Source organism: Delphinapterus leucas, chromosome 19 (assembly GCF_059928025.1).
Source record: "Delphinapterus leucas isolate spDelLeu-1000000601 "Yukka" chromosome 19, BTC_Dleu_Yukka2, whole genome shotgun sequence".
Lineage (NCBI taxonomy): Eukaryota > Metazoa > Chordata > Mammalia > Artiodactyla > Monodontidae > Delphinapterus > Delphinapterus leucas.
Window position 1 is genome coordinate 54,681,226 of NC_143147.1, and position 25,430 is coordinate 54,706,655.

A 25,430-nucleotide genomic window follows, 5' to 3' on the forward strand; every position below is an offset into this window, starting at 1 on the left:
AACTATGGTACACATTAGCCCTGGAGTGACTATCTCTGAACCTCTTGAATGTGAGAGAGAAACAAAATTCTGTCTTGCTTAGTCAACTATTATTTAGGAATTTTCTGTTACTGGCAAAAGAATCGAATCCTAACTAATATATAGTTGGTGCTATTGTGGGGGGGTCTATGAAACTGACTAATACAGTACCTAACTAGCTCATGAATAGATGTAGTGCTAAAAAAACTACAAGTGTTCAGGATTTTTAAAGCATTCATAGTCTGTTGATCAGCATACAGACTGCAGCCATTAGAGTCCTTACACATTTGGCACTGATGCTGTATGAATTGGTGGAAAATGGGATGAGTCATTAATAGAGGTGACTGTAAATAAGGTGGGGGGGTGGGGAAGTAGGGAATGGAGAGTGGGGTATTTACAGAAATAAAAGACATGGTCTCAGCACTCAGATTACATATGGACTATTTAGGGAGATAAACTGTATACATTTTGAACGTACTAAAGAATGCCTACAGAGCAGGGTTTAAGGTACAAATGATCATAGCAGTATCCCTGAAGGAATTAACTATGGTAACATATTAGGTACTACACATACAGTTTTGAATTATCACAATCCAGGGAAAATTGAGGCTTAGATAGCATGGGTAATTTGCCCCACCAGGTGCAATGAATAAACAGGATTTGTCTCTAAAGCACATGCTGTTCGCCACATGTAAATAATGGAGAGCTCACGTTGGATCGATCAATGTGAACAATTTTACCTATATGTTTGTAAAGAAAAGATACTTTAAATCGTGGTCTATTTTCAAAACACTCTGCTTGACAGAGCATTTACAACTTTAACAAACCTTAAAGACGATTAATTTCATCGAATTGGATTTATACGACGTTTTAGGGACTCCTGAGGAAAGCCATGAACAATTGCTTTGTGTATTTTCTTTCACCAATATCAGTTCATCTGCATGAAAAGAAAAGTTGATTTTCAGCAAAAAAACGAAGTATCTGTTCCAAAAGTAGAGTTAGTCCTCGGAAGGGCAGCCTAGAACAATTCTCAGTAAGGTTGTGGGACAAACGCCTTGGAGCCACTGTCCATTACTAAGTAATAGAAGCGAAGGAGGATGGAATGCTTTAGAAGAAAGAGAGGGCGGGAGGTATTCAAAGGATGGATAGAAGATAACATTGAAATGGGATCAGATGGGGGAGGACAGCGGACCAGAAAATGAGCACAGCTACCAGAAGAGCAGAGAGCGTGTAGGATGGAGGGAGAAATCGAGGTCCAGGGTGCAGGAGGGAGAGCTCGGAGATGAGCCCCGCCACTCGTGTCCAGGCCGCCGACCCCCGGCCGGGTGAGGTCACAGGCCCTTATGAGGTGAGGCAGACGGATGCGGCCGCAGCGCTCTCTAGTCCGGGCGGAGGCGGCGGCGACCTCAGCCGCTGCCCGGAGCCCCGGAGTCCCTGCAAGGCGACCGTGGCGGCGGCATCCGGGGAAGCCTGGGTCCCGCGATCACCCAGCGCCGGGTGCTCAGTGGGCGGGGCATCAGGGCGGTCAGGTGACCCGGGGGCGGGGCCTCGTTGCGCCGGAGCCCGGGAAGGAGGTGGAGCGAGAGCGTCGCGCCGAGCGAGGGGCCGAGGGGCTGAAGCACCTGCGTGAGGACCCGCAGACACCTGAGGGAGCGAGGAACAGATTGGGGAGTCGTAGGGGGCCGACGGTGGGACCTTCAGGGGACAGAGGTGGGGAGGGGAGACCCGCTAAGGCGATGGGGAGGAACAGCCTCTGAGGCTGAGGGAGAGAAGACGGCCACGCGGTGTGAGGTACAAAGTGGAACAGTTCCGGAGATGAGTGAAGGTTCCAGAAAGGGCAGTGAGGTGACGAGGCGGACAGTCAAGGGGCAGAGTGAGGGATGACTGGGCCGGAGCCGGCAGTCCCTCAGAAATGGTGGTGGTTCTCGGAGGGTGGCGGTCACTGTGGCGGGGAGGCCTCCCTGCTCCTTCGCATACGATTAGACCTCCGTTAGAGCACTTGTTGCCACCTTCGCAGGTGGTTTTCTTGTCTACTTGCTTTTCTTCCCAAAAAAGTCATAAGCTTCACAAGAGCAGGGCCCCTTGGAATCCTCCACCGCGCGGGGTTTTGCATGAAGGGGATGTTCACTTAATATTTGTTAAACAAAGGTGGCGATTGGGGGTGATCTGTAGATGCAGTGACGTGGTTATACAGTTGCATTTAATGGACGTGTGCCGTCAACAAAAGTGGAGGAGAGTGAGTGAGTGAGGCAGCTCGTGAGGGAAGAGGTGTGGAAGGTACTTTGTGAGGGGATGTCACTCTGAGAAGCAGTCAGTTATTCTGTGGAGGTGGTGATAATTCATCAAGGGAGAAGGTACAACTGTGGAAGCACAATGTAAACCTTAAGGCCCTAAACAAAATTAAGTCTTATTTTGGGCTTTTGGAGTCAGAAGCTCTTTGTTTTCTGCCTCAGCTCTGCCTCTCGGTTTACTAGGAAGCAATGGAGTTTTACTGAACTATCCCTGAATTCAGGAGTCACAGACCTGAATTTTGCTACTGTGTATTTTCTTGTGTACTTTGTGTGGGCAAATCACAGTCTCTTTGTGCATCCGTTTCCTCATGTGTAATTAATAATTAAGGGGTTAGACTGGAAAGATTTCTAAGATCATTCTAGCTCTGTTATGGATTCTGTGATGTCATGTAACATCAAACAAGGAGTACCCCCCACCCCAGCCCTTAACATATATATATTTTTAAAGATTTATTATTATTAATTATTTATTTTTGGTTGCGTCGGGTATTAGTTGCAGCACTTGGGATCTTCGTTGGGGCATGCGGGCTCTTCGTCGTAACGCGTGAGCTTCTCTCTAGTTGCCGCACGCGGACTTCTCTCTATTTGTGGTCTGTGGGTTTTCTCTCTCTAGTTGTGGCGCGTGGGCTCCAGGTCGCGTAGGCTCTGTAGTTTGCGGCATGCGGGCTCTCTAACTGAGGTACGTGAACTCAGTAGTTGTGACACGCGGGCTTAGATCCCACCGTGGCATGTGGGATCTTAGTTCCCTGACCAGGAATCGAACCCCCGTCCCCTGCATTGTAAGGCAGATTCTTTGCCACTGGACCACCAGGGAAGTCCCTAACATATATCTTTTAAGTTACAAAATTTTGAAAATTCTATACTTTGCCAAGGACTGGAAAACCATTTAGTAACAATACAACAGCTTGATCTACATAGGGAATGAATCAATCATGATATTAAAAAAATACCTTTGATGTATCAGAGAGTTTTGAATTTTCTCACTTCTTTTTGGTAGTTTTTGATGAGTCAGATGATGACAACCAAGAAGCAAAGGAAAATGAGAAAGGATGGTGTGTGGTGGGGAGTGTGGTGGGCAGAATACAGGATATGGCTGCTGGTGGCTCTTTTGTCTTTTACTCTCCTAGTACCACTGGGACCTTTGCCAGAATAGATGCCCTTCGTGCTTCTCATAGCTGTTTCTAGACTTTTCTTCCTCCCATTCTCAAAACTTTCAGTTTTGCACCTCACATCAGATTATACCATGCACTACTACTCCTTGTTGCAAATTTCAGCTCCAGGCTTTCTACCACTCTAGCAATACTTACTTCTGTCATAATTCTTGTGATTTTAGTATTCACATAGAAGATCCTTTGAATATCTGGTCTCTCAGTTCTTGCCCTCCTCTCCTACAATAATTTCACCTTTCCTCAGTCACTTGCTCCCTTCATAGCTTCTGTCTTATATTACCAATAACTGCAACTCTGTTATCTCAATATGCCGCATTCTCCAGCCATCACATTCTTACCTTTAGTTAAAAAAAATTTTTTTTAAATGTCACCCATTCTCTGTTGTCCTTACTTCCCACCCACCTACTCAGTTTGTTCCATGGTCAGTAATTAAAACCACTCCCTTGCATTTGCCCCCAGTTCCCTTACCACCTTTTCAGTTCATTTTACTTTCTTGGCTAAATCATAACCCTAGATTTAATCTAGATCTCCGCCTACTGAGTTTCAGCATTTTTGCAATGAACATGGTTGGAGGAAAACACACAACCATGATTACTGTTCACTTTAAATTCATGATCACTTACCTAAAGGGACCCTTCAAGCTGTCCAGCGATCATATCAGATTCCCCTGGGCTATTAATTCTATTTTTTTTTAATTTATATTACCATTTATTAGTTTTGCCCATTCTTTAAATTTTTTTATTTTATTATTTGTTGAAGTATAGTTGATTATATGACAATATTATATTAGTTTCAGGTGTACAACATAGCAATTCAATATTTTTATAGGTTATACTCCATTTAAAGTTACTACAAAATAATGGCTATATTTCCCTGTACTGCACAATATATCCTTGTTGCTTATTTATTTTATACATAGTTGTTTGTGTCTCTTAATCCCATAACTCTATTTTACCCCTCCCCACTTCCCTCTCCCTACTGGTAACCAGGAGTTTGTTCTCTGTTTTGTTACATACATTCATTTGTTTTCTTTTTAGATTCCACATATAGCTGATAATATAAAGTCTTTGTGTTTCTCTGTCTGACTTACCTCACTAAGCATAATACCCTCTAGGTTCATCCATGTTGTTGCAAATGTCAGAATATCATTCTTTTTTATGGCTCAGTAATATTCCATCACACACACACACACACACACACACACACACACACATATCACATCATCTTTATCCATTCATCTTTTTTTTTTTTAAATAAATTTATTTATTTATTTATTTTTGGCTGCATTGGGTCTTTGTGCTGTGCACAGTTTCCTCCTTGTGGTGGCTTCTCTTGTTGCAGAGCACAGGCTCTAGGCGTGTGGGCTTCAGTAGTTGTGGCTCGCTGGCTTCAGTAGTTATGGTTCACGGGCTGTAGAGCACAGGCTCAGTAGTTGTGGCATATGGGCTTAGTTGCTCTGCAGCACATGGGATCTTCCCGGACCAGGGATCGAACCCGTGTCCCCTGCATTGGCAGGTGGATTCTTAACCACTGCGCCACCAGGGAAGCCCTATCCATTCGTCTTTTGATGGGCACTTAGGTTGCTTCCATGTCTTAGCTATTGTAAGTAGAGCTGCTATGAACATTGGGGTGCATGTATCTTTTTGAATTAGTGTTTTCATTTTCTTAGGATACAAACCCAGCAGTGGAATTGCTGGATCATGTTCTATTTTTAGTTTTTTTAAGGAACCTCCATACTGTTTTCCATAGTGGCTGCACCGATTTACAATCCTACCAACAGTGTACTTGGGTTCCCTTTTCTCTACATCCTCGCCAACACTTGTTATTTGTAGACTTTTTGATGATAGCCATTCCGTCAGGTGTGAGTTGATTGGACTATATTACTTCCTCCACTCTCCTAGATGACTATTTTATAACAATGCCTCTTTCCTCAAACCTCCAGCTCCTCCTCTCACATCCTCGTTCTCTGTTGATTACTTTGCTTCCCGTTTCACTAAGGAGACTGACGCAATCAGAGATGATTTCCACAAGCTCCCACGACCACACCTACTCACCTACTCTACATGTAATTATGCCCAGTTACTCCGCCATGTCTCCTACTACTGTGAATATGTGCTAAGCTAAGGCCAGAGCCTCCCCTTCTGCCCTAAATCCCATTTCCTTTCTCCTACTTGAGAATATTGTTCCAGTAACTCTCCCCTCCTATATGATTAATTTTTGCTCCTCCACTAGATTATTTCTATTAGCATATGAACATTTCTTTATCTTTCCCCATCTTAAAGCCTCATAACCGCTCTGACCCCTCAGCTACTACCTCATTTCTCTTTCCCTTTATAGAATTACTCCTTAAGTCATCTCTTCTGGCTGTCTCCAATTTCTGTCCCCCATTCTCCCTTGAACTCACTCCAAGGACATTATTTCCGTATCATAACACCCAAATGGCTCCTCTTAGGGTAGTTGGTGTCCTCCACGTTGCAATATATATGTGTTGAATTCATGGATGGAGGGATGAATGGATTGGAGAAAAGGGATACGACTCTTTTTACTTTCCTTGGTTTTCCCTTGCAAGTTCACATATATGTCATAGGATTAAAAGAGTTCAGAAACAATTCTGTTGTCAGAGTTATGGGAAAGAGACTTCCTGTGCTATTTTTTCTCTTACCTTGGAGAGACTTATGTGGTATCTGATTTATCCAGCAGATTGAGCCCTGCCAACTTTTTGATAATCTGATCAATAATTATGAAACAGTTCTTCCTTTCAAAATTTATTTAAGTCGTGCTTACTCTGCTTAATTAAGTACTTTAATGACCTAAGAGCTCTTGGTGAGTAAGCTCAGTAGGGACAGAATTCCTTCCTCCCTTCCTCCCTCTTCCCTCCCCTTCCCTCCCTCCTTCTCTGCCTCTCTCCTTCCCTCCCTGCTTTCTTTCTTTCTTTTACAATATGTCTATAGCACTGTGCTTGGTTCTGTGAGAAATAATTCAAAGAATGATGAGATACCAGCCCATTCCTTAGAAATTTAGGCTTTAATTGGTGTAAGAGCTATACATGTGATAATTAAATAAAAATACAAGGCAAATGATTAATGCCAGTTGAATAATGAAGACAATAAGAAAAATGAAGACAGTAAGTAAGTGCTATGCCAAGAAGTTTAGAGGTGAAGATTGAACTGGTTAGAGAAGCTTTAGAAGAGGTTACATAGAGTGGGTTGCTGGGGAAACCTGTACAGCCTTCTAATGTCTTCTGAGATAGGTATTTTTAATGTGGTTTCATTTTATTTTTAACATGTTTTGAATTCCAGGAATGTTGGGCATACCACATTCAACAGTAATTACAATAACATTTACAGAAATAAATTATTTTAAAGTACTATCTCTCTATTAGACAGAATATTAATATTTGCAGTTCAACTTCACAATATGAAAAAGATACTAATAATTGCGACTAACAATGGAATGTCACTACCAACATAATAAACCACTCATCAAATGTGACTCAGATATAAGTAAAAGATATTGTGAAAAATTTGGGAAATTCTAAATTTCTAAAGTTGGTTATCACATTTACATAGTGTAGAACTGGCTAAAGCATTTTTTGTTTGCAATAGTATTGTTTTGAGAGGCAATGTTGTGTGGTGCTGAAGACCACAGGCTCTTGAGTTAGGCTGCCTGAATTCAAAATCTGACTGCACTGTTTGTTGGCTGTGGAATCTTGGGCAATTTGATCTAAGTTTTTATTTTCCTCATCTGTAAAATAGAGAGAATGATAATTCCTTGAAAGGTAGTTTTCAGGAATAAATGAAATAATGCAGGTCAGAGTGTTTATCATAATGTCTCACAGTAAGTATTTAATAGCATTAGCAATTACTGGCTATGTTAGTAGTTCTGCTTAACTGGGCTTATTTGAATAAATACATATAACAACTTCCTGCTTTTCACGACATTTGAATTTGGATTTCTATTCTCCTCCTTATACTACAAAGGTAAAGTTAAGGGACTGGATGATCTCCTGTGATTTATGATCTATTAACTGCCTTTTCTAGCTTTTGTATATATATCTGAGTTGGGAAATGTCTATTAGGTATCGTACTATAAGTGAGTGTTACATTGAAAGAATAACTTAAGGTAGTTAAATATAATTACTTATGTCTCCTAAACAGGGATATGATTTTTTACTTTTCTCTTTTTTGCAGGAAATCATTTTTTTAAATAAATTTATTTATTTATTTATTTTTGGCTACGTTGGGTCTTCATTGCTGCGTGGGCTTTCTCTAGTTGTGGCGAGCGGGGGCTACTCTTTGTTGCCGTGTGCAGGCTTCTCATTGCAGTGGCTTCTCTTGTTGTGGAGCCCGAGCTCTAAGTGTGCGGGCTTCAGTAGTTGTGGCACGTGGGCTCAGTAGTTGTGGCTCGTGGGCTGTAGAGTGCAGGCTCAGTAGTTGTGGCACACGGGCTTAGCTGCTCCACGGCATGTGTGATCTTCCGGGACCAGGGCTCAAACCCATGTCCCCTGCATTGGCAGGCGGATTCTTAACCACTGCGCCACCAGGGAAGTCCCTGCAGGAAATCATTTTGTGCTACTGTTCATTCACACTTGTTCATCAAGTTCTTTGAGGCCTTAAGGGCAGAATTTACCTCTAAACAGAAAGATGGAAACTAAAGGACATTTATTTTGCCAGGTATTTTTCAAAACAGTTTCTAAAGATTCCTTCCTTTTCTCTCTTAAAAATTAGTTTACATTACCTCACACCCATAATCAGTAAGCAGATTCATAGCAACATAGTCATATGATCTTGCTTAATAACTGAGGTGACCTTTGAACTCTTTTAGTGGATATATGTTGAACTCTCATCCCAGCAACCCATGTAGTATCAAGAGATCTGTGATGTGTGATGAGAGTATTTTTTGGGAAAGGGACAGGGACAATTTTCCAGGAGACCAAAGGATTTAAACCTACATGAGAGGTTGTAGATAATGTAATTAATAACATGGCAGTCTAATCAAAAGGTAATTTAAAAGATAACAAGTTTCTCTAGCCCTCTTATCTGTGATTCAGGGGACATTCTTATGTATTGGCCAGTATTGTGTCAATAAAAACAAATCAGGACTTAGTATGGAGAGACTTTATTCAAAAGGATTATTGTAAGGGAGGAAGGAGACTATTGAAATAGGAGGAGGGGGGGACTATTGCAATAGGGAGAACGCTGTGACCATAAGATCTGCAAGCATCTCCAAGGTTTAGGGAAGAAGGGTTTTCTTTTCTTTCTTTTTTGTTTTTTTATTTTATTTTATTGTATTATTATTTTTTAATTTTTATTTTATATTGGAGTATAGTTGATTAACAATGTTGTGTTAGTTTCAGGTGTACAGCAAAGTGATTAAAAGGGTTTTCTTTTATAGAGAGGAGTAAACAAGGCTAGGAAGAACTGGATATGGGGAAATGGGATGTTAGAGTGGCATGATCGGATAAATAGATCAGAGAATATTTTACCGAGAGGCCAGCCCTATTTTCTGGAGGGGTTGCATGCTGACTGGCTCAGGCTGAGGGTGGGCCAAAGTTCAGGGGCTTGGAGAAGGAGAGAAGCTTAACCGAAGTCTAGTTAATAAGCATTTTGTCCTGATTAATTGGTGAGGATAAAACAATTCAGCTAACCATTTATGAGGCAAAGAAAGGAAAATTTGAAGGTGTTTGGCCTTGTCATAGGTAAACAAGAGGGGTATGTGGTAAGTTTTTTCTAAATCTTTTGAGGAGGGGTGGTTCTTTCCAGTCAGCCATTATCCAGAACACAAAAGGGTGAGGGAATTCTTCTTTCACTGTTTTTTAGGAGCACAAGACTCAGGTAGAATTTAACATTGTCAGTTGAGAGTCTTAATCTTTTTTTTTTTTTCATATCTGAATATGGACTTTTTAAATTATTTTATTTTTTAACATCTTTATTGGAGCATAATTGCTTTACAATGGTGTGTTAGTTTCTGCTTTATAACAAAGTGAATCAGCTATACATATACATATATCCCCATATCTCCTCCCTCTGCGTCTCCCTCCCACCCTCCCTATTCCACCCCTCTAGGTGGACACAAAGCACCGAGCTGATCTCCTTGTGCTATGCGGCTGCTTCCCACTAGCTAGCTATTTTACATTTGGTAGTATATATAAGTCCATACCACTCTCTCACTTTGTCCCAGCTTACCCTTCCCCCTCCCCGTGTCCTCAAGTCCATTCTCTACTTCTGCGTCTTTATTCCTGTCCTGCCCCTAGGTTCTTCAGAACCTTTTTTTTTTTTTTAGATTCCATATATATGTGTTAGCATACGGTATTTATTTTTCTCTTTCTGACTTACTTCACTCTGTATGACAGACTCTAGGTCCATCCACCTCACTACAAGTAACTCAATTTTGTTTCTTTTTATGGCTGAGTAATATTCCATGAGAGTCTTAATCTTTTAAATTTATTCTTTCAGTGGATCTGGTGCCACCATATGAGACATGTACCTATACTGTAATTCCAAAAAACAATTTCAGGGTCTTCTTGCTAAGTACTGAGACATGTAATATATATGTATATATTAACCTGTTCCATCCTTTTATATGTAATACTTTATTGATTGTACCCTTATAAACTGATTTTGAATTCTTAAAATATTAAAAAAGTTAACAATATTAATATATCATACCAATTTATTCCCTTAAACTATATAGTTTGTATTTTACAGATGGTTCACCTTTATCTGTAGAGTTTTAGAAATTCTTTTCTTCCTTTTCTGTGTTGTTAAAGTTTCTATTCACTATTTGCTTCTGTTCATCAGGCCTTTGATAACAGGTTTTTGTGCCCCTCTGTCTTTTTAGATCCCCTTCCTTTTTTTTTAATGGTTTCGATTTTGGGTCATTTTTCTTAACCTCTCTGCTAATCCTTTCATCATTTGTAATAAACATCTCATCAGGGCAGCAAACCAGATTGCCTTTTTGAAACAAGTTTTTAAAGGTTTGTCTCTGTTGTAAGATAAATGTGTGCAAATTCTAAAAATCACTGAAATAATTCTCTTAATTTCTATCTAATGCGGAAATAAAGGTCTCTCTAGACTCCCATGGTAATCTGCATTATAAATTGCCTGTGTAATCTCTTCAGGGATTAAAAACTAATGTACCTTTGATGAACTAGATGCAGTCCAAACTGCAAACTGCCGTATTTCAAGAAAGAGAATATTTCCAACTTCATTCCTCTTTTTCTAAACATGTTAATTGCTCTTGGGCTCTAGTTGTTTGTTTGGGTTTTTTTTGGGGGGGGTTCTATTTAAAAGGAATATAGATTTTTTTTAATAGACTTTATTTTTTAAGAGCAGTTTTAGATTCACAGCAAAATTGAGTGGATAGTACAGAGAGTTCCTATATACCCTGTGCCCCACAGCCTCCTCCACTATCAATACCCTTCATCACTGTGGTCCATTTGTTATAACTGATGAACCTGTATTGACACATCATTATCACCCAAAGTCCATAGTTTGTATTAGAGTTGACTCTTGATGTTGTACATTCTATGGGTTTGGACAAATATGTGATGACATGTAGCCACTATTAAAATGTTATATAGAATAGTTTCACTCCCCTAAAATCCTCTGTGCTCTGCCTATTCATCTCTTCTCAGCCCCCACCCACCACTAGTAACCACTGATCTTTTTATTGTCTCCATAGTTTTGCCTTTTCCAGAATGCCATATAGATGGAATCATACAGTGTGTAGCTTTTACAGATTGGCTGCTTTCACTTAGCAGTATACATTTAAGTTTCCTCCATGTCTTTTCATGGCTTGATAGCTCATTCCTTTTTAGCACTGAATAGTATTCCATGGTCTGAATGTATCACAGTTTATCCCCTGATCTATTGAAGAACATCTTGGTTTTTTACAAGTTTTGGCAATCATGAATAAAGCTATAAACGTCTGTGTTCAGGTTTTTGTGTGGATATACTTTTTCAACTCCTTTGGGTAAACATGGAGAAGTGCAATTGCTGGATTGTATGGTAAGAGTATGTTTAGTTTTGTAAGAGGCTGTGAAATTGTCTTTCAAAACAGCTATACCATTTTGCATTCCCAGCAATGAATGAGAGTTCCTCTTGCTTCACATTCTTGCCAGCATTTGGTGTTGTCTGTGTTTTGATTTCGGCTATTCTAATAGATGTGTGATGGTATCTTGATATTTTAATTTGTAATTCCCTAGTGACATGATGTTGAACATCTTTTCATGTGCTTGTTTGCCATTTGTATATCTTCTTTGGTGAGGTGTCTGTTAAGATCTTTTGCCCATTTTTTAATTGGGTTGTTCTTTTTCTTATTGTTGAGTTTTAAGAGTTCTTTGTATAGTTTTGAATATACAAAATAAAGATACTTTGATTACAGTCCCTTATCAGATATGTCTTTTGCAAATATTTTCTCCCAGTCTATGAGTTGTCCTCTCATCTGCTTGACAGTGTCTTTCACAAAACAGAAAATTTTAATTATGAAGTTAAGTTTAATGATGCCTTAAGAACTAGATTTAATAAGTGTTAGATACATTCACGAATGCTGTGCATTTGTAGCTGCATAATGCACTAAGGAAAGTTGGAGTCATTTAGAATATATACCTAATCCAGACTAATGCATTAACTAACTCTTTTCAACAAAATTCTTTTCGATAGCACCATTTTAGAGAGAATATTGATCTAAAATGAATGATTTGACCCAGAATGTCATATTTAATTTATGTGTGCAAAGAGAACATGGCTGACTGTGGCTTTTGATTGCTCCCCAGGGAGAAGAAAATACTGATTTATCAGACGATGGCTATAATTTTTTTGCAACTGACTTGCCATCAAGAAATGTTGACAGCAAGAAATATATCAAGTTTTCTAAAACAGAGAAGAGAATTTCACCTGAAGTTAGGGGTTTGAGCCCAGATCACACAAAAAAGTAAGTTAAACTGTGAGGTTACTTAATTGAATTATGCTTTTGCCAGTTTAAGAGAACCAAAAATGTAACTCATGTGTTCTCATAATGTACTAAGTATAGTGGATCATGCATATTGGTGGCCATTCTTTTAGGGGCATGGTTTTAATTCCTAGATAGCCATTCTCATATTTTTCTCACTTCTCTCACAGCCATGTTGAAGCCTATAAGTTATCATAGGTTTCCAGTTATAAGAAAGTCATTATCCATATGTCTGTTTGTCCTTTTTTTTTTTGACAAATAAAATTGTAATTTATTTAAATGTACAGTGTGGTGATTTGATGTATGTATTCCCTGAGAAATAATTACCACCATCGAGTTAAGTAACATATTCATCACCTCACATATTTACATCATCATCATTATTATTCTTTTGGTGACAACACAAATTCTACTCTCAGCAAATTTCAGTTATACAATACAGGATTATTAACTATAGTCACCTTGTGACTTGGCTTTTTAAAAAAAATCACGTATGAGTGATATCCTATAGTATTTGTTTTTCTCTGTTTGACTTATTTCACTTTGCATAATGCCATCAAGGTCCATCCATGTTGTTCCCTTCTTTGTCATGGCTAAATATATTGTATTCCATTGTATATATTTACCACATCTTCTTTAACTATTCATCTGTTGACAGACACTTACATAGTTTCCATATCTTGGCTATTGTGAATAATGCTGCAATGAACATGGCAGTGCAGATACCTCTTTGAGATCCTGTTTTCGTTTCCTTGGATATATACCCAGAAGTGGAATTCCTGGATCATATGGTAGTTGTTTTTAATTGTTTTCAGGAACTTCTCCGTACGGTTTTCCATGGTGACTGTACCAACTTATATTCCCACCAACAGTGTATGAGGGTTCTCATTTCTCCACATTCTTGACAACACTTGTTATCTCCTGTCTTCTTTTTTTTTTTTAACATCTTTATTAGAGTATAATTGCTTTCCAATGGTGTGTTAGTTTCTGCTTTATAACAAAGTGAATCAGTTATACATATACATATATCCCCATATCTCTTCCCTCTTGCGTCTCCCTCCCTCCCACCCTCCCTATCCCATCCCTCTAGGTGGTCACAAAACATCGAGCTGATCTCCTTGTGCTATGCGGCTGTTTCCCACTAGCTATCTATTTTACATTTGGTAGTGTATATATGGCCATGCCACTCTCTCACTTTGTCCCAGCTTACCCTTCCCCCTCCCCATATCCTCAAGTCCATTCTCTAGTAGGTCTGCGTCTTTATTCCTGTCTTGCCCCTAGGTTCTTCATGATCATTTTTTTGTTTGTTTTTTAGATTCCATATATATGCGTTAGCATACGGTATTTGTTTTTCTCTTTCTGACTTACTTCGCTCTGTATGACAGACTCTAGGTCCATCCACCTCACTACAAGTAACTCAATTTCGTTTCTTTTTATGGCTGAGTAATATTCCATTGTATATATGTGCCACATCTTCTTTATCCATTCATCTGTTGATGGACACTTAGATTGCTTCCATGCCCTGGCTATTGTAAATAGAGCTGCAATGAACATTGTGGTACTTGACTCTTTTTGAATTATGGTTTCTCAGGGTATATGCCCAGTAGTGGGATTGCTGGGTCGTATGGTAGTTCTATTTTTAGTTTTTTAAGGAACCTCCATACTGTTCTCCATAGTGGCTGTATCAATTTACATTCCCACCAACAGTGCAAGGGGGTTCCCTTTTCTCCACACCCTCTCCAGCATTTATTGTTTGTAGATTTTTTGATGATGGCCATTCTGACTGGTGTGAGATGATATCTCATTGTAGTTTTGGTTTGCATTTCTCTAATGATTAATGATGTTGAGCATCCTTTCATGTGTTTGTTGGCAATCTGTATATCTTCTTTGGAGAAATGTCTATTTAGGTCTTCTGCCCATTTTTGGATTGGGTTGTTTGTTTTTTTGTTATTGAGCTGCATGAGCTGCTTGTAAATTTTGGAGATTAATCCTTTGTCAGTTGCTTCATTTGCAAATATTTTCTCCCATTCTGAGGGTTGTCTTTTCATCTTGTTTATGGTTTCCTTTGCTGTGCAAAAGCTTTTAAGTTTCATTAGGTCCCATTTGTTTATTTTTGTTTTTATTTCCATTTCTCTAGGAGGTGGGTCAAAAAGGATCTTGCTGTGATTTATGTCATAGAGTGTTCTGCCTATGTTTTCCTCTGAGAGTTTGATAGTGTCTGGACTTACATTTAGGTCTTTCACCCATTTTGAGTTTATTTTTGTGTGTGGTGTTAGGGAGTGTTCTAATTTCATTCTTTTATATGTAGCTGTCCAGTTTCCCAGCACCACTTATTGAAGAGGGTGTCTTTTCTCCACTGTATATTCTTGCCCCCTTTATCAAAGATAAGGTGACCATATGTGCATGGGTTTATCTCTGGGCTTTCTGTCCTGTTCCATTGATCTATATTTCTGTTCTTTTGCCAGTACCATACTGTCTTGATGACTGTAACTTTGTACTATTGTCTGAAGTCAGGGAGCCTGATTCCTCAAGCTCCGTTTTTCTTTCTCAAGATTGCTTTGGCTATTCGGGGTCTTTTGTGTTTCATGAAATTTTTTGTTCTAGTTCTGTGAAAAATGCCGGTGGTAGTTTCATAGGGATTGCATTGAATCTGTAGATTGCTTTGGGTAGTATAGTCATTGTCACAATGTTGATTCTTCCAATCCAAGAACATGGTATATCTCTCCATCTGTTTGTATCATCTTTAATTTCTTTCATCAGTGTCTTATAATTTTCTGCATACAGGTCTTTTGTCTCCTTAGGTAGGTTTATTCCTAGATATTTTATTTTATTTTTTGCAATGGTAAATGGGAGTGTTTTCTTAATTTCACTTTCAGGTTTTTCATCATTAGTGTATAGGAATGCAAGAGATTTCTGTGCATTAATTTTGTATCCTGCTACTTTACCAAATTCATTGATTAGCTCTAGTAGTTTTCTGGTAGCATATTTACGATTCTCTACGTATAGTATCATGTCATCTGCAAACAGTGACAGCTTTACTTCTTTTCTGATTTGGCTTACTTTTATTTCTTTTTCTTCTCTGATTGCTGTGGCTAACACTTCCAGAACTATGTTGAATACTAGTGGTGAGAGTGGGCAACCTTGTCTTGTTCCTGATCTTAGTGGAAATGGTTTCAGTTTTTCACCATTGAGAATGATGTTGGCTGTGGGTTTGTCATATTTGGTCTTTATTATGTTGAGGTAAGTTCCTTCTGTGCCTACTTTCTGGAGGGTTTTTATCATAAATAGGTGTTGAATTTTGTCAAAAGCTTTCTCTGCATCTATTGAGATGATCATATGGTTTTTCTCCTTCAATTTGTTAATATGGTGTATCACGTTGATTGACTTGCATATATTGAAGAATTCTTGCATTCCTGGGATAAACCCCACTTGATCGTGGTGTATGATCCTTTTAATTTGCTGTTGGATTCTGTTTGCTAGTATTTTGTTGAGGATTTTTGCATCTATGTCATCAGTGATATTGGCCTGTATTTTTCTTTTTTTGTGGCATCTTTGTCTGGTTTTGGTATCGGGGTGATGGTGGCCTCATAGAATGAGTTTGGGAGTGTTCCTCCCTCTGTTATATTTTGGAAGAGTTTGAGAAGGATGGGTGCTAGCTCTTCTCTAAATGTTTGATAGAATTCGCCTGTGAAGCCATCTGGTCCTGGGCTTTTGTTTGTTAGAAGATTTTTAATCACAGTTTCAATTTCAGTGCTTGTGATTGGTCTGTTTCTATTTTCTATTTCTTCCTGGTTCAGTCTCGGAAGGTTGTGCTTTTCTAAGAATTTGTCCATTTCTTCCAGGTTGTCCATTTTATTGGCATATAGTTGCTTGTAGTAATCTCTCATGATCCTTTGTATTTCTGCAGTGTCAGTTGTTACTTCTCCTTTTTCATTTCTAAAAGTCATCTCCCTTTTTTTTCTTGATGAGTCTGGCTAATGGTTTATCAATTTTGTTTATCTTCTCAGCTTTTAGTTTTATTGACCTTTGCTATCGTTTCCTTCATTTCTTTTTCATTTATTTTTGATCTGACCTTTATGATTTTTTTTCCTTCTGCTAACTTTGGGGTTTTTTTGTTCTTCTTTCTCTAATTGCTTTAGGTGTAAAGTTAGGTTGGTTATTTGAGGTGTTTCTTGTTTCTTAAGGTAGGATTGTATTGCTATAAACTTCCCTCTTAGAACTGCTTTTGCTGCCTCCCATAGGTTTTGGGTCGTCGTGTTTTCATAGTCATTTGTTTCTAGGTATTTTTTGATTTCCTCTTTGATTTCTTCAGTGATCTCTTGGTTATTAAGTAGTGTATTCTTTAGCCTCCATGTGTTTGTATTTTTTACAGACTTTTTTCCTGTAATTGATATCTATTCTCATAGTGTTGTGGTTGGAAAAGATACTTGATATGATTTCAATTTTCTTAAATTTACCAAGGCTTGATTTGTGACCCAAGATATGATCTATCCTGGAGAATGATCCATGAGCACTTGAAAAGAAAGTGTATTCTGTTGTTTTGGGATGGAACGTCCTATAAATATCAATTAAGTCCATCTTGTTTAATGTGTCATTTAAAGCTTGTGTTTCCTTATTTATTTTCATTTTGGATGATCTGTCCATTGGTGAAAGTGGGGTGTTAAAGTCCCCTACTATTATTGTGTTACTGTCGATTTCCCCTTTTATGGCTGTTAGCATTTGCCTTATGTATTGAGGTGCTCCTATGTTGCATGCATAAATATTTACAATTGTTATATCTTCTTCTTGGATTGATCCCTTGATCATTATGTAGTGTCCTTCTTTGTCTCTTGTAATAGTCTTTGTTTTAAAGTCTATTTTATCTGATATGAGAATTGCTACTCCACGTTTCTTTTGATTTCCATTTGCATGGAATATCTCTCTATCACCTCACTTTCAGTCTGTATGTGTCCCTAGGTCTGAGGTGGGTCTCTTGTAGACAGCATATATACAGGTCTTGTTTTTGTATCCATTCAGCCAGTCTATGTCTTTTGGTTGGAGCATTTAATCCATTTATATTTAAGGTAATTATTGATATGTATGTTCCTATTGCCATTTTCTTAATTATTTTGAGTTTGTTATTCTAGGTCTTTTCCTTCCCTTGTGTTTCCTGCCTAGAGACGTTCTTTTAGCATTTGTAAAGCTGGTTTGGTGGTGCTGAATTCTCTTAGCTTTTGCTTGTCTGTAAAGGTTTTAATTTCTCTGTCAAATCTGAATGAGATACTTGCTGGGTAGAGTAATCTTGGTTGTAGGTTTTTCCCCTTCATCACTTTAAATATGTCTTCCCACTCCCTTCTGGCTTGCAGAGTTTCTGCTGAAAGATCAGCTGTTAACTTTATGGGGATTCCCTTGTGTGTTATTTGTTGTTTTTTCCCTTGCTGCTTTTAATGTTTTTTCTTTGTATTTAATTTTTGATACTTTGATTAATATGTGTCTTGGCGTGTTTCTCCTTGGATGTATCCTGTATGGGACTCTCTGTGCTTCCTGGACTTGATTAACTATTTACTTTCCCATATTAGGGAAGTTTTCAACTATAATCTCTTCAAATATTTTCTCAGTCCCTTTCTTTTTCTCTTCTTCTTCTGGAACCCCAATAATTCAAATGTTGGTGTGTTTAATGTTGCCCCAGAGGTCTCTGAGACTGTCCTTAATTCTTTTCACTCTTTTTTCTTTATTCTGCTCTGCAGTAATTATTTCCAATATTTTATCTTCCAGGTAACTTATCCGTTCTTCTACCTCAGTTATTCTGTTATTCATTCCTTCTAGAGAATTTTTGATTTCATTTATTGTGTTATTCATCAGTGTTTGTTTGCAGAATTCTTTCCAGTGACCTGTCTTTTAGTTCACTGTTCCATTCTTCTGCTTGATCTAGTCTGCTGTTTAGCACCTCTAGTGAAATTTTCAGTTATTGTGTTCTTCACCTCTGTGATTTCTGTTTGGCACTTTTGAATATTTTCTATCTCTGTGTTGAAGTTCTCACTGTGTTCTTGCATTGTTCTCTTGATTTTGACGAGCATCTTTATGAGAGTTATCTGTCTTTTTTATTAGAGTTATGAGATTCTCTGTGTTGGAGTCTGTGCATTACATAAAGCAAGCACGTCTCTTAGCCTTCATAGACTGGCCTTATACAGGAGAATACCCCTACCAATTAGCTTAGCCAATATTCTTGGGACCTCTACCAACTCTTTCCTTCCCCAGGCTCTAGGACTGGTGAGACAGATGCTGGTCCTTTGGGAGGCCCTGAAGGAGTTGGGGTGCTGGATGCATGAATCAATTCTTTTGCTATCCAGGGGGAAGCTGAGAATTGGCATTTTATATCTACTTACTCTGTGCTGAGCAAGGATCATTGGCATTGACTGGCTTATGTCACCACCTCTGTTCTATCCCAGACTACTAGTCTATACTAGACCTATCAAAGCCCCAAGATTGGCAAGACAGAAGCCAGTCTTCTGGGGAGGCCTTTTAGAAAAGTTGGACTGCTGGACGTGTGAACCAATTTCTATCTTCCCCTGAGTGAAGCTGGGAGCTAAGGGGTCTCTTTCAGATCATATGGTGCTGCAGTGGGGACAGGGTCTCCAGCAAAAGGGTGTCCCACATCTCCCTACTAGCTTCAATGAATCTGGTTTTGCATTCTCCTGGGATGTTAGAGCCTTTCAGTTAGTTTCTCATTTCTCACAAAAGGAATTTATCCATGAATTTTTGCTGAATCAGTGTGTGTGAGGGGAGAAGGGGAGTCCAGGGCTTCCTACTCAACTGTCTTGCTGATGTCACTCCTCTGTTGTTAACTTTTAAATGAGAATTACTTTCACCTGAAACTTTCACAAAATAGGAACATGGTGTCTTATTCCATGTATTTACACATAAGAATCATCTTTTTAAGCATCGTTTTAAGGATCATCTAGTTCAGAAATCATTTTGATCATTCTTTCTTTGTTTTGCAATCCGTAATGACTTCCAGTGATTGCTTGAAGAAGATTAACTACTGATAATGACTTTAATGCTCTCCACTGCCCAGCTCCTCACTTTACCTATCCTAATCTACTAGAGAAAACTTATTTTAGTTTAATTTGTTCCAGAGTTCACATACACACATCTGTCAACTTCCTTAATCCATGTATTTATAAGTAATTTCTTTTAAGAAAGTTTTCAGTGCAGTAAAAATTTATCAGTTTAAATTTAATGGAGGAAATACTGCCCAAATTTGTGAAGCATACGTTCTAAAGTATTGTAAAAACACATGTAGCATAGCTGTTTTCAAGTAATAATTTATATTTACAGAAGTTAAACTAAGATAAATTTACTGATGACTGAGCCATGTATTGTTACAAAAGCTTATTCCAATTTATCATTTGAGAGTGAAGGTTTTCTACTTCTGTTTCTGCTACTAAGAAACAGACTGCTAGGGAATTTTAAATTGTTAGAGAATTAAATGGAGGAAATTATATAATATTTTTGATCCTATGTATTTTTAGTTGTGGTATTGTTAGTGCAATTAAATTGGCACTTGCTTAGATACAAATGCTATAGGAGAGTGGAATAATATATTTCATACTCTGATTTTATAACTTATTAATTTTCTTTTTTTTAATTTTTAAGATATTTTTATTTTATTTATTTATTTTTGGCTGTGTTGGGTCTTTGTTGCTGCATGTGGGCTTTCTCTAGTTGTGGTGAGCAGGGGCTACTCTTCGTTGTTGTGCACAGGCTTCTCACTACGGTGGCTTCTCTTATTGTGGAGCACGGGCTCTAGGTACATGGGGTTCAGTAGTTGTGGCTTGCAGGCACTACAGTGCAGGCTCAGTAGTTGTGGCTCATGGACTTAGTTGCTCCATGGCATGTGGGATCTTCCTGGACCAGGGATCGAACCTGTGTCCCCTGCATTTGCAGGCAGATTCTTATCCACTGCGCCACCAGGGAAGCCCTTAATTTTCATATTATTAAAGATTCTGGTAATGCTTCTCACATATAACATTTCTGAAGTTTTTAATATTTTGTTAGTGTGTTAGAACTAAAATTCATCTTACTATTGGTGTTTTTCTTTTGACTTATATTTAATGCTTATTAGCATACTGCTTTATTTTCAGCATTGACTGATGTCATCAAAGCTATTGATAAAGATGAAAATATTGATTATGGGGATCTGAATACTTGTCTTCAAAATTTTGGAGTTTACCTTTCTAAGCCAGAATTTCAGAAGATCACAGAGTTGACTGAAGCTGGCGGTAAGTGATATATTTTCAGGAAAATTGGGTTGATGCATGTGAAAAGAGGATCAGTTTGCTATTCTTTTCCTCAGAATGATGACTTTATAATCTTTGTTAGAAAAAGAGTCCATTAAAATTAAGCCAATACTGAAAAGTACAAAAATACTCAAAAGTACAGCAAGACACTCAAAATCTCATTGTCCAGAAATAAGCAGTCTTAATAGTCTTTTCAAACCTTTTTTTCCTAGGCAAAAATGCAAACAAAAAGAAAGTAGGGTTTGTGATTTTGCTTTCTGATTGACAGAAGTTAGGACAAAAGGTATTAAGTGGGACAAAGAAGGACTGTTTATTTTGTCAAAGCTGACAATTCATAATAAAGGTACCAATTTTTTTAGGTGCCCATAGAACATAGCAGCAACTTTCCTAAAGAGAAAGGGTGAGAGTAAGGTAGAGGGGTGGGTGAAGTTACAGATGAAATAATAATGGTCATAAGTTGACAATATTTGCAACTAGGGAGAGTACATGAATGTGCATTGCCATATACTTTCTTTTTTAAAAAAATTTATTTTATTTATTTATTTTTTTGGCTGTGTTGGGTCTTCATTGCTGCACGCAGGCTTTCTCTAGTTGTGGCGAGCGGGGGCTACTCTTTGTTGCAGTGCTTGGGCTTCTCATTGTGGTGGCTTCTCTTGTTGTGGAGCACAGGCTGTAGGCGCATGGGCTTCCGTAGTTGTGGCACATGGCCTCAGTAGTTGTTGTACGCAGGCTCTAGAGCACAGGCTCAGTAGTTGTGGCACATGGGCTTAGTTGCTCCGTGGCATGTGGGATCTTCCCAGACCAGGGCTCGAACCCGTGTCCCCTGCATTGGCAGGTGGATTCTTAACCACTGCGCCACCAGTGAAGTCCACCATATACCTTCTATTTTGTATATATTTACAATTTTTCATAATAAAAAGTAGGGGTGTGTGTGTGTGTGTGTGTGTGTGTGTGTGTGTGTGGTGTTGAAGGAGACCAGCTTTCCCGGATGTCAAGTCTCATTATAAAGCTATAGTAATTTAAACAGTGTGAGAATGGCACAGGGATAGAGAAATTGACCAATAGGACAAGATAAGGAACTTCCAAATCTATCTACATACATATATGGCAACATATATAACGAGGTGTTAGATCACAGCAGGGAAAAGAAGCACCACTTAATAAATGGTGCTGGAATAATTAACTATTCAAATGGAAAAAAATGGAATTGGATCCTTATCTATATACCATATTCAGTAATAATTTCCAGATGTGAACAGTAAAAGTTTTAGGAAAAAAAGAAGAAAAATTTTCTGACTTAGAGTTAGGAGGGATTTTTTAAAAAATACAAAATCACTAAGCAGAAGAGAAAAGATTGATAAATTTGGTTACATTAAAATTAAGAACTTCTCTTTACTAAAACATAATACAAGGAGAACAAGCCACAAACTGAGTAAAGATTATTTGCAACACTTATAACAGCAAAGGATTGTTGTAGAGAATATATAGGGAACCCCTATAAATTAACAACCCAATAGAAAAATGGCTAAATTTCAAGAACAGTCATTTCCAGGTGAAGAAACACAAATTGCTAATAATCATATGAAAAGCTTCTCAACATCATTAGTAATCAGGGAAATGCAAAATTTAGGTCACAGTGAGATAACTTTTTATACCCACTAAACTGGTAAAAATTAAGATGTCTCTTAATCTAAGTGTTGGTAAATATGGTGAAAGTGATAAAACAACTTTGAAAAACATATAGTATTTTGTAAGGTTTTCATATCCCTGTGGCTTAGAAAAATCCATTTTTAGCTATAAATTCAAGGAAATCTCTTGCACTGATTTACAAGGAGTCATATTCAAGAATGTTCATGGCAACACTGATCTTAATAATAACAACAAAAAAAGAAACAACATGATCAGTGACAGAACGTATAAATTGTGGTATATACCTTTGTTGTATAATGGAATATTAATGGTGTACACATTAGTGAAAATGAACATAGCAATATAGCATATGGATGATTGTTGGATATATAATATTGAATGAAAAAAGCAAGTCTCAGATCGCTATAGTGTAACAAAAGCTTGAAAACAAAATTAAAAATAATTTATCCAGTTACAAATTATATGTAAAAGAGCAAAAGATTGGTAAATTTTAAAAATTCAGTAATATTCTCTTTGTGGGGGAAGCAGGATAATGGAATGGGAAAAGCACAGAGGCAGTGGTATTAATAATCTTCTTCAGCTGGGTGGTGGCTTCCCAGTGGTTTGGTGTATAATCACGCTTCATAACGAATATATGTTGCAAATATTTAGAAAGTTATATGTTCCTGTTAGGGAATGTAAATCTTAACTGACTCTATAATTCCCCCAGAATTTTTCAAGGTCTCTTTTTTTTTGTCTCCAAAAATTTGGCTAAGAATACAAAGTGATTTGGTGCTCTTTGAAGTAAACGCTCAAAGATTTTTAATATTGGGAATAGGAAGTATACTGTGCTGTATCTTTTACAGTGCATTAGGATTTTTTTTCTCAGTGGGGTAAGCAAAGGACTAGGGTTATCAAAAGCTCATTATATTTATATAAAACCTTTATATCTGGCCTCAGAAAATTCTTAGAAATATTTTATCCATTGGGATATTATGAAGAGTTATACATAATCAAGGAAAGCCATTGTCTAGGTATAAAATGACTATTAAGATGTTTAGTGGTTTCAACAGTATACTGAAGATATCAATGTGAATGTTAGCCTGATGTAGAAGAAACAGAGAGTCAAGAGAGCTCGCTTCTAATTCCTGATCTTGCATTTTCTACTGTGAACGTAGAAAAAAATTCATATCACGTATGTGTTTTTTTAAAACATGTAAAATAACATACTAATTCTTTACCTACATATTTTACTGAGTTGTTGCAAGACCAAGACAATATAAGTTTAAAGTTAAAAATGTTGTACACTTGTGACTAGAAGGATTTTGATAAATTTTCTTGGTATTTTCAGGATTTAGCTTTTGCCTGTAAATTGAATTGCTTTTCCCCCTTATACCCATATATCTTTAGTGGTTAGTATTAGCTGTTGGATATAATTATGTTATCTCCCTGAATATATAACTTATTTTATATAATTCAGTATTTATCATAATAATTTAATATTTGAAGATACTGAAGAAAATGTGTTCTTTTCGCTTCAGAAACAAAAAAAGTGAATTTTAAAGAATTCGTTGATACTATGATGAGCAACACGGAACGCTTCTCTGAAAAATTATGTTAGAACATTGTATCTTGTGCTTTTTGTCGACTAAATGGTTTGACAGATTTTAGAAGAGTATAGTGTATTAAAAGAGCTAGCCATCCTAAAGATCATCAGGCAGATAAATGCCTGGCTTCGTGCTATGTTTGATCTTAATCTTCTCCATTACTGATTCCTAAATCTAGAACTTCCACATGCAAATGAATTGAAAGCTATCATAATCTTACTGTTCAACCTCATACTTTATTATAAAGAGCTAGAACCACATATATGAAATTCATATTTTGGGAAGGTTTAAAATGTTTTCTTACTTTGGGAATGTGATGCCATCTAGTGACCATAGCTGAGTACTATAGTGCAGAATTTCTGGTTTCAGCTGTTCATATTTTTTTTCATCTTCCACTTTATTCAATAACATTTATTGAGCCATTACTATGTACCAGATTATATGTTAAGCTGTGAGAGTGCTAAAGTGAAGAAGACAGTCTTTGTCACTAAGAAGCTCACTGTAAAAAAATGTAAGGTCATATATGTATATTGGAGTGAAATTAGGACTTTGAAGATTGGGGCTAAAAGTAGGAATGCGTTGTTTTGTGCCACATATTAGGTAATAGTGCACTTTAAGTAACAACTATTTTTACCTTATATATCAATTTAATTTGTCTCCTATACAAGGAAACACAATTGATTAATTGGATGAAAGGATTATTTGCACTGTCAGGCACTTTTCCTAGGAATTTCAGTTTCATGGAGATAAAAAATTTTATTAGCACAGGGTTGTATAATATCTTATTCATATCTGTATTTATATTTCCTTTCTCACTCTTTTCCTTCAAGTACTTTTTTAATTAAAGTAAATGCCAATAGAAAATAATTTTAATAAAACCATTTCAAGCACATCCAATGACTGGACATATATTTTTACATTGTGTACTCATTCAGATTTTATGTAAGCCACTTGATCATTCCATGTGGCTGTCATAGAATTTTAGTTTTTATTCTTTTATCTTGGTTTTTATTCATTTACTTACTTTTATTTTTTGTAGTTTACAAGATAATGGCTGTAATTCCTTGTGCTATACAATATATCTTTGTTGCTTATCTATTTTATACATACTAGTTTGTATCTCTTAATCCCATACAGCTGTTTTGTCCCATCCCCTCTTCCCTCTTGCCTCTCCCCACTGATAAACACTAGTTTGTTTTCTATAACTGTGAGTCTGGTTTTGTTCTTCTGTATACATTCATTTGTTTTATTTTTTCAGATTCCACACAAAAGTGATTTCATACAGTATTTGTTTTTCTCTGTCTGACTTATTTCACTAAGCGTCATATTCTCTAGATCCATCCAAATTGTTGCAAATGGCAGAATTTTGTTCTTTTTTATGACTGAGTAATATTCCATTGTGTGTGTGTGTGTGTGTGTGTGTGTGTATACACACATACCGTTTCCTCTTTATCCATTTACTTGTTGATGGACATTTAGGTTGCT

At 37.5% G+C, this 25,430-nt stretch overlaps 1 protein-coding gene across 4 annotated transcripts; it reads left to right on the forward strand.

Annotated features, from left to right (window-relative positions):
* The first annotated feature begins 1,035 nt into the window (after window positions 1-1,035).
* On the forward strand, window positions 1,036-20,691 carry EFCAB13 (EF-hand calcium binding domain 13). Of its 4 annotated transcripts, none has more exons than XM_089901394.1 (3): window positions 1,036-1,644; window positions 12,255-12,412; window positions 13,089-20,545. In XM_089901394.1, exons 1-2 carry the CDS (start codon window positions 1,301-1,303, stop codon window positions 12,391-12,393), a joined length of 483 nt encoding a protein of 160 aa, XP_089757520.1. In that variant the 5' UTR covers window positions 1,036-1,300; the 3' UTR covers window positions 12,394-12,412; window positions 13,089-20,545. The 4 variants fall into 4 exon arrangements, with proteins under 4 accessions (XP_089757520.1, XP_089757517.1, XP_089757519.1 ...); XM_089901391.1 differs by having other exon boundaries at window positions 1,044-1,706; XM_089901393.1 differs by lacking the exon at window positions 13,089-20,545 and adding an exon at window positions 20,554-20,691 and having other exon boundaries at window positions 1,049-1,644.
* The last annotated feature ends 4,739 nt before the right edge of the window (window positions 20,692-25,430 follow it).

Coding starts and splice junctions, on each gene's coding strand:
- EFCAB13 (XM_089901391.1), top strand. CDS start 1,380: ATGCGGCCGCAGCGCTCTCTAGTCCGGGCGGAGGCGGCGGCGACCTCA. Junction 1,707..12,254: donor GGAGTCGTAGGGGGCCGACG/GTGGGACCTTCA, acceptor ATTGCTCCCCAG/GGAGAAGAAAATACTGATTT. Junction 12,413..13,088: donor AGCCCAGATCACACAAAAAA/GTAAGTTAAACT, acceptor ATCTGTTGACAG/ACACTTACATAGTTTCCATA.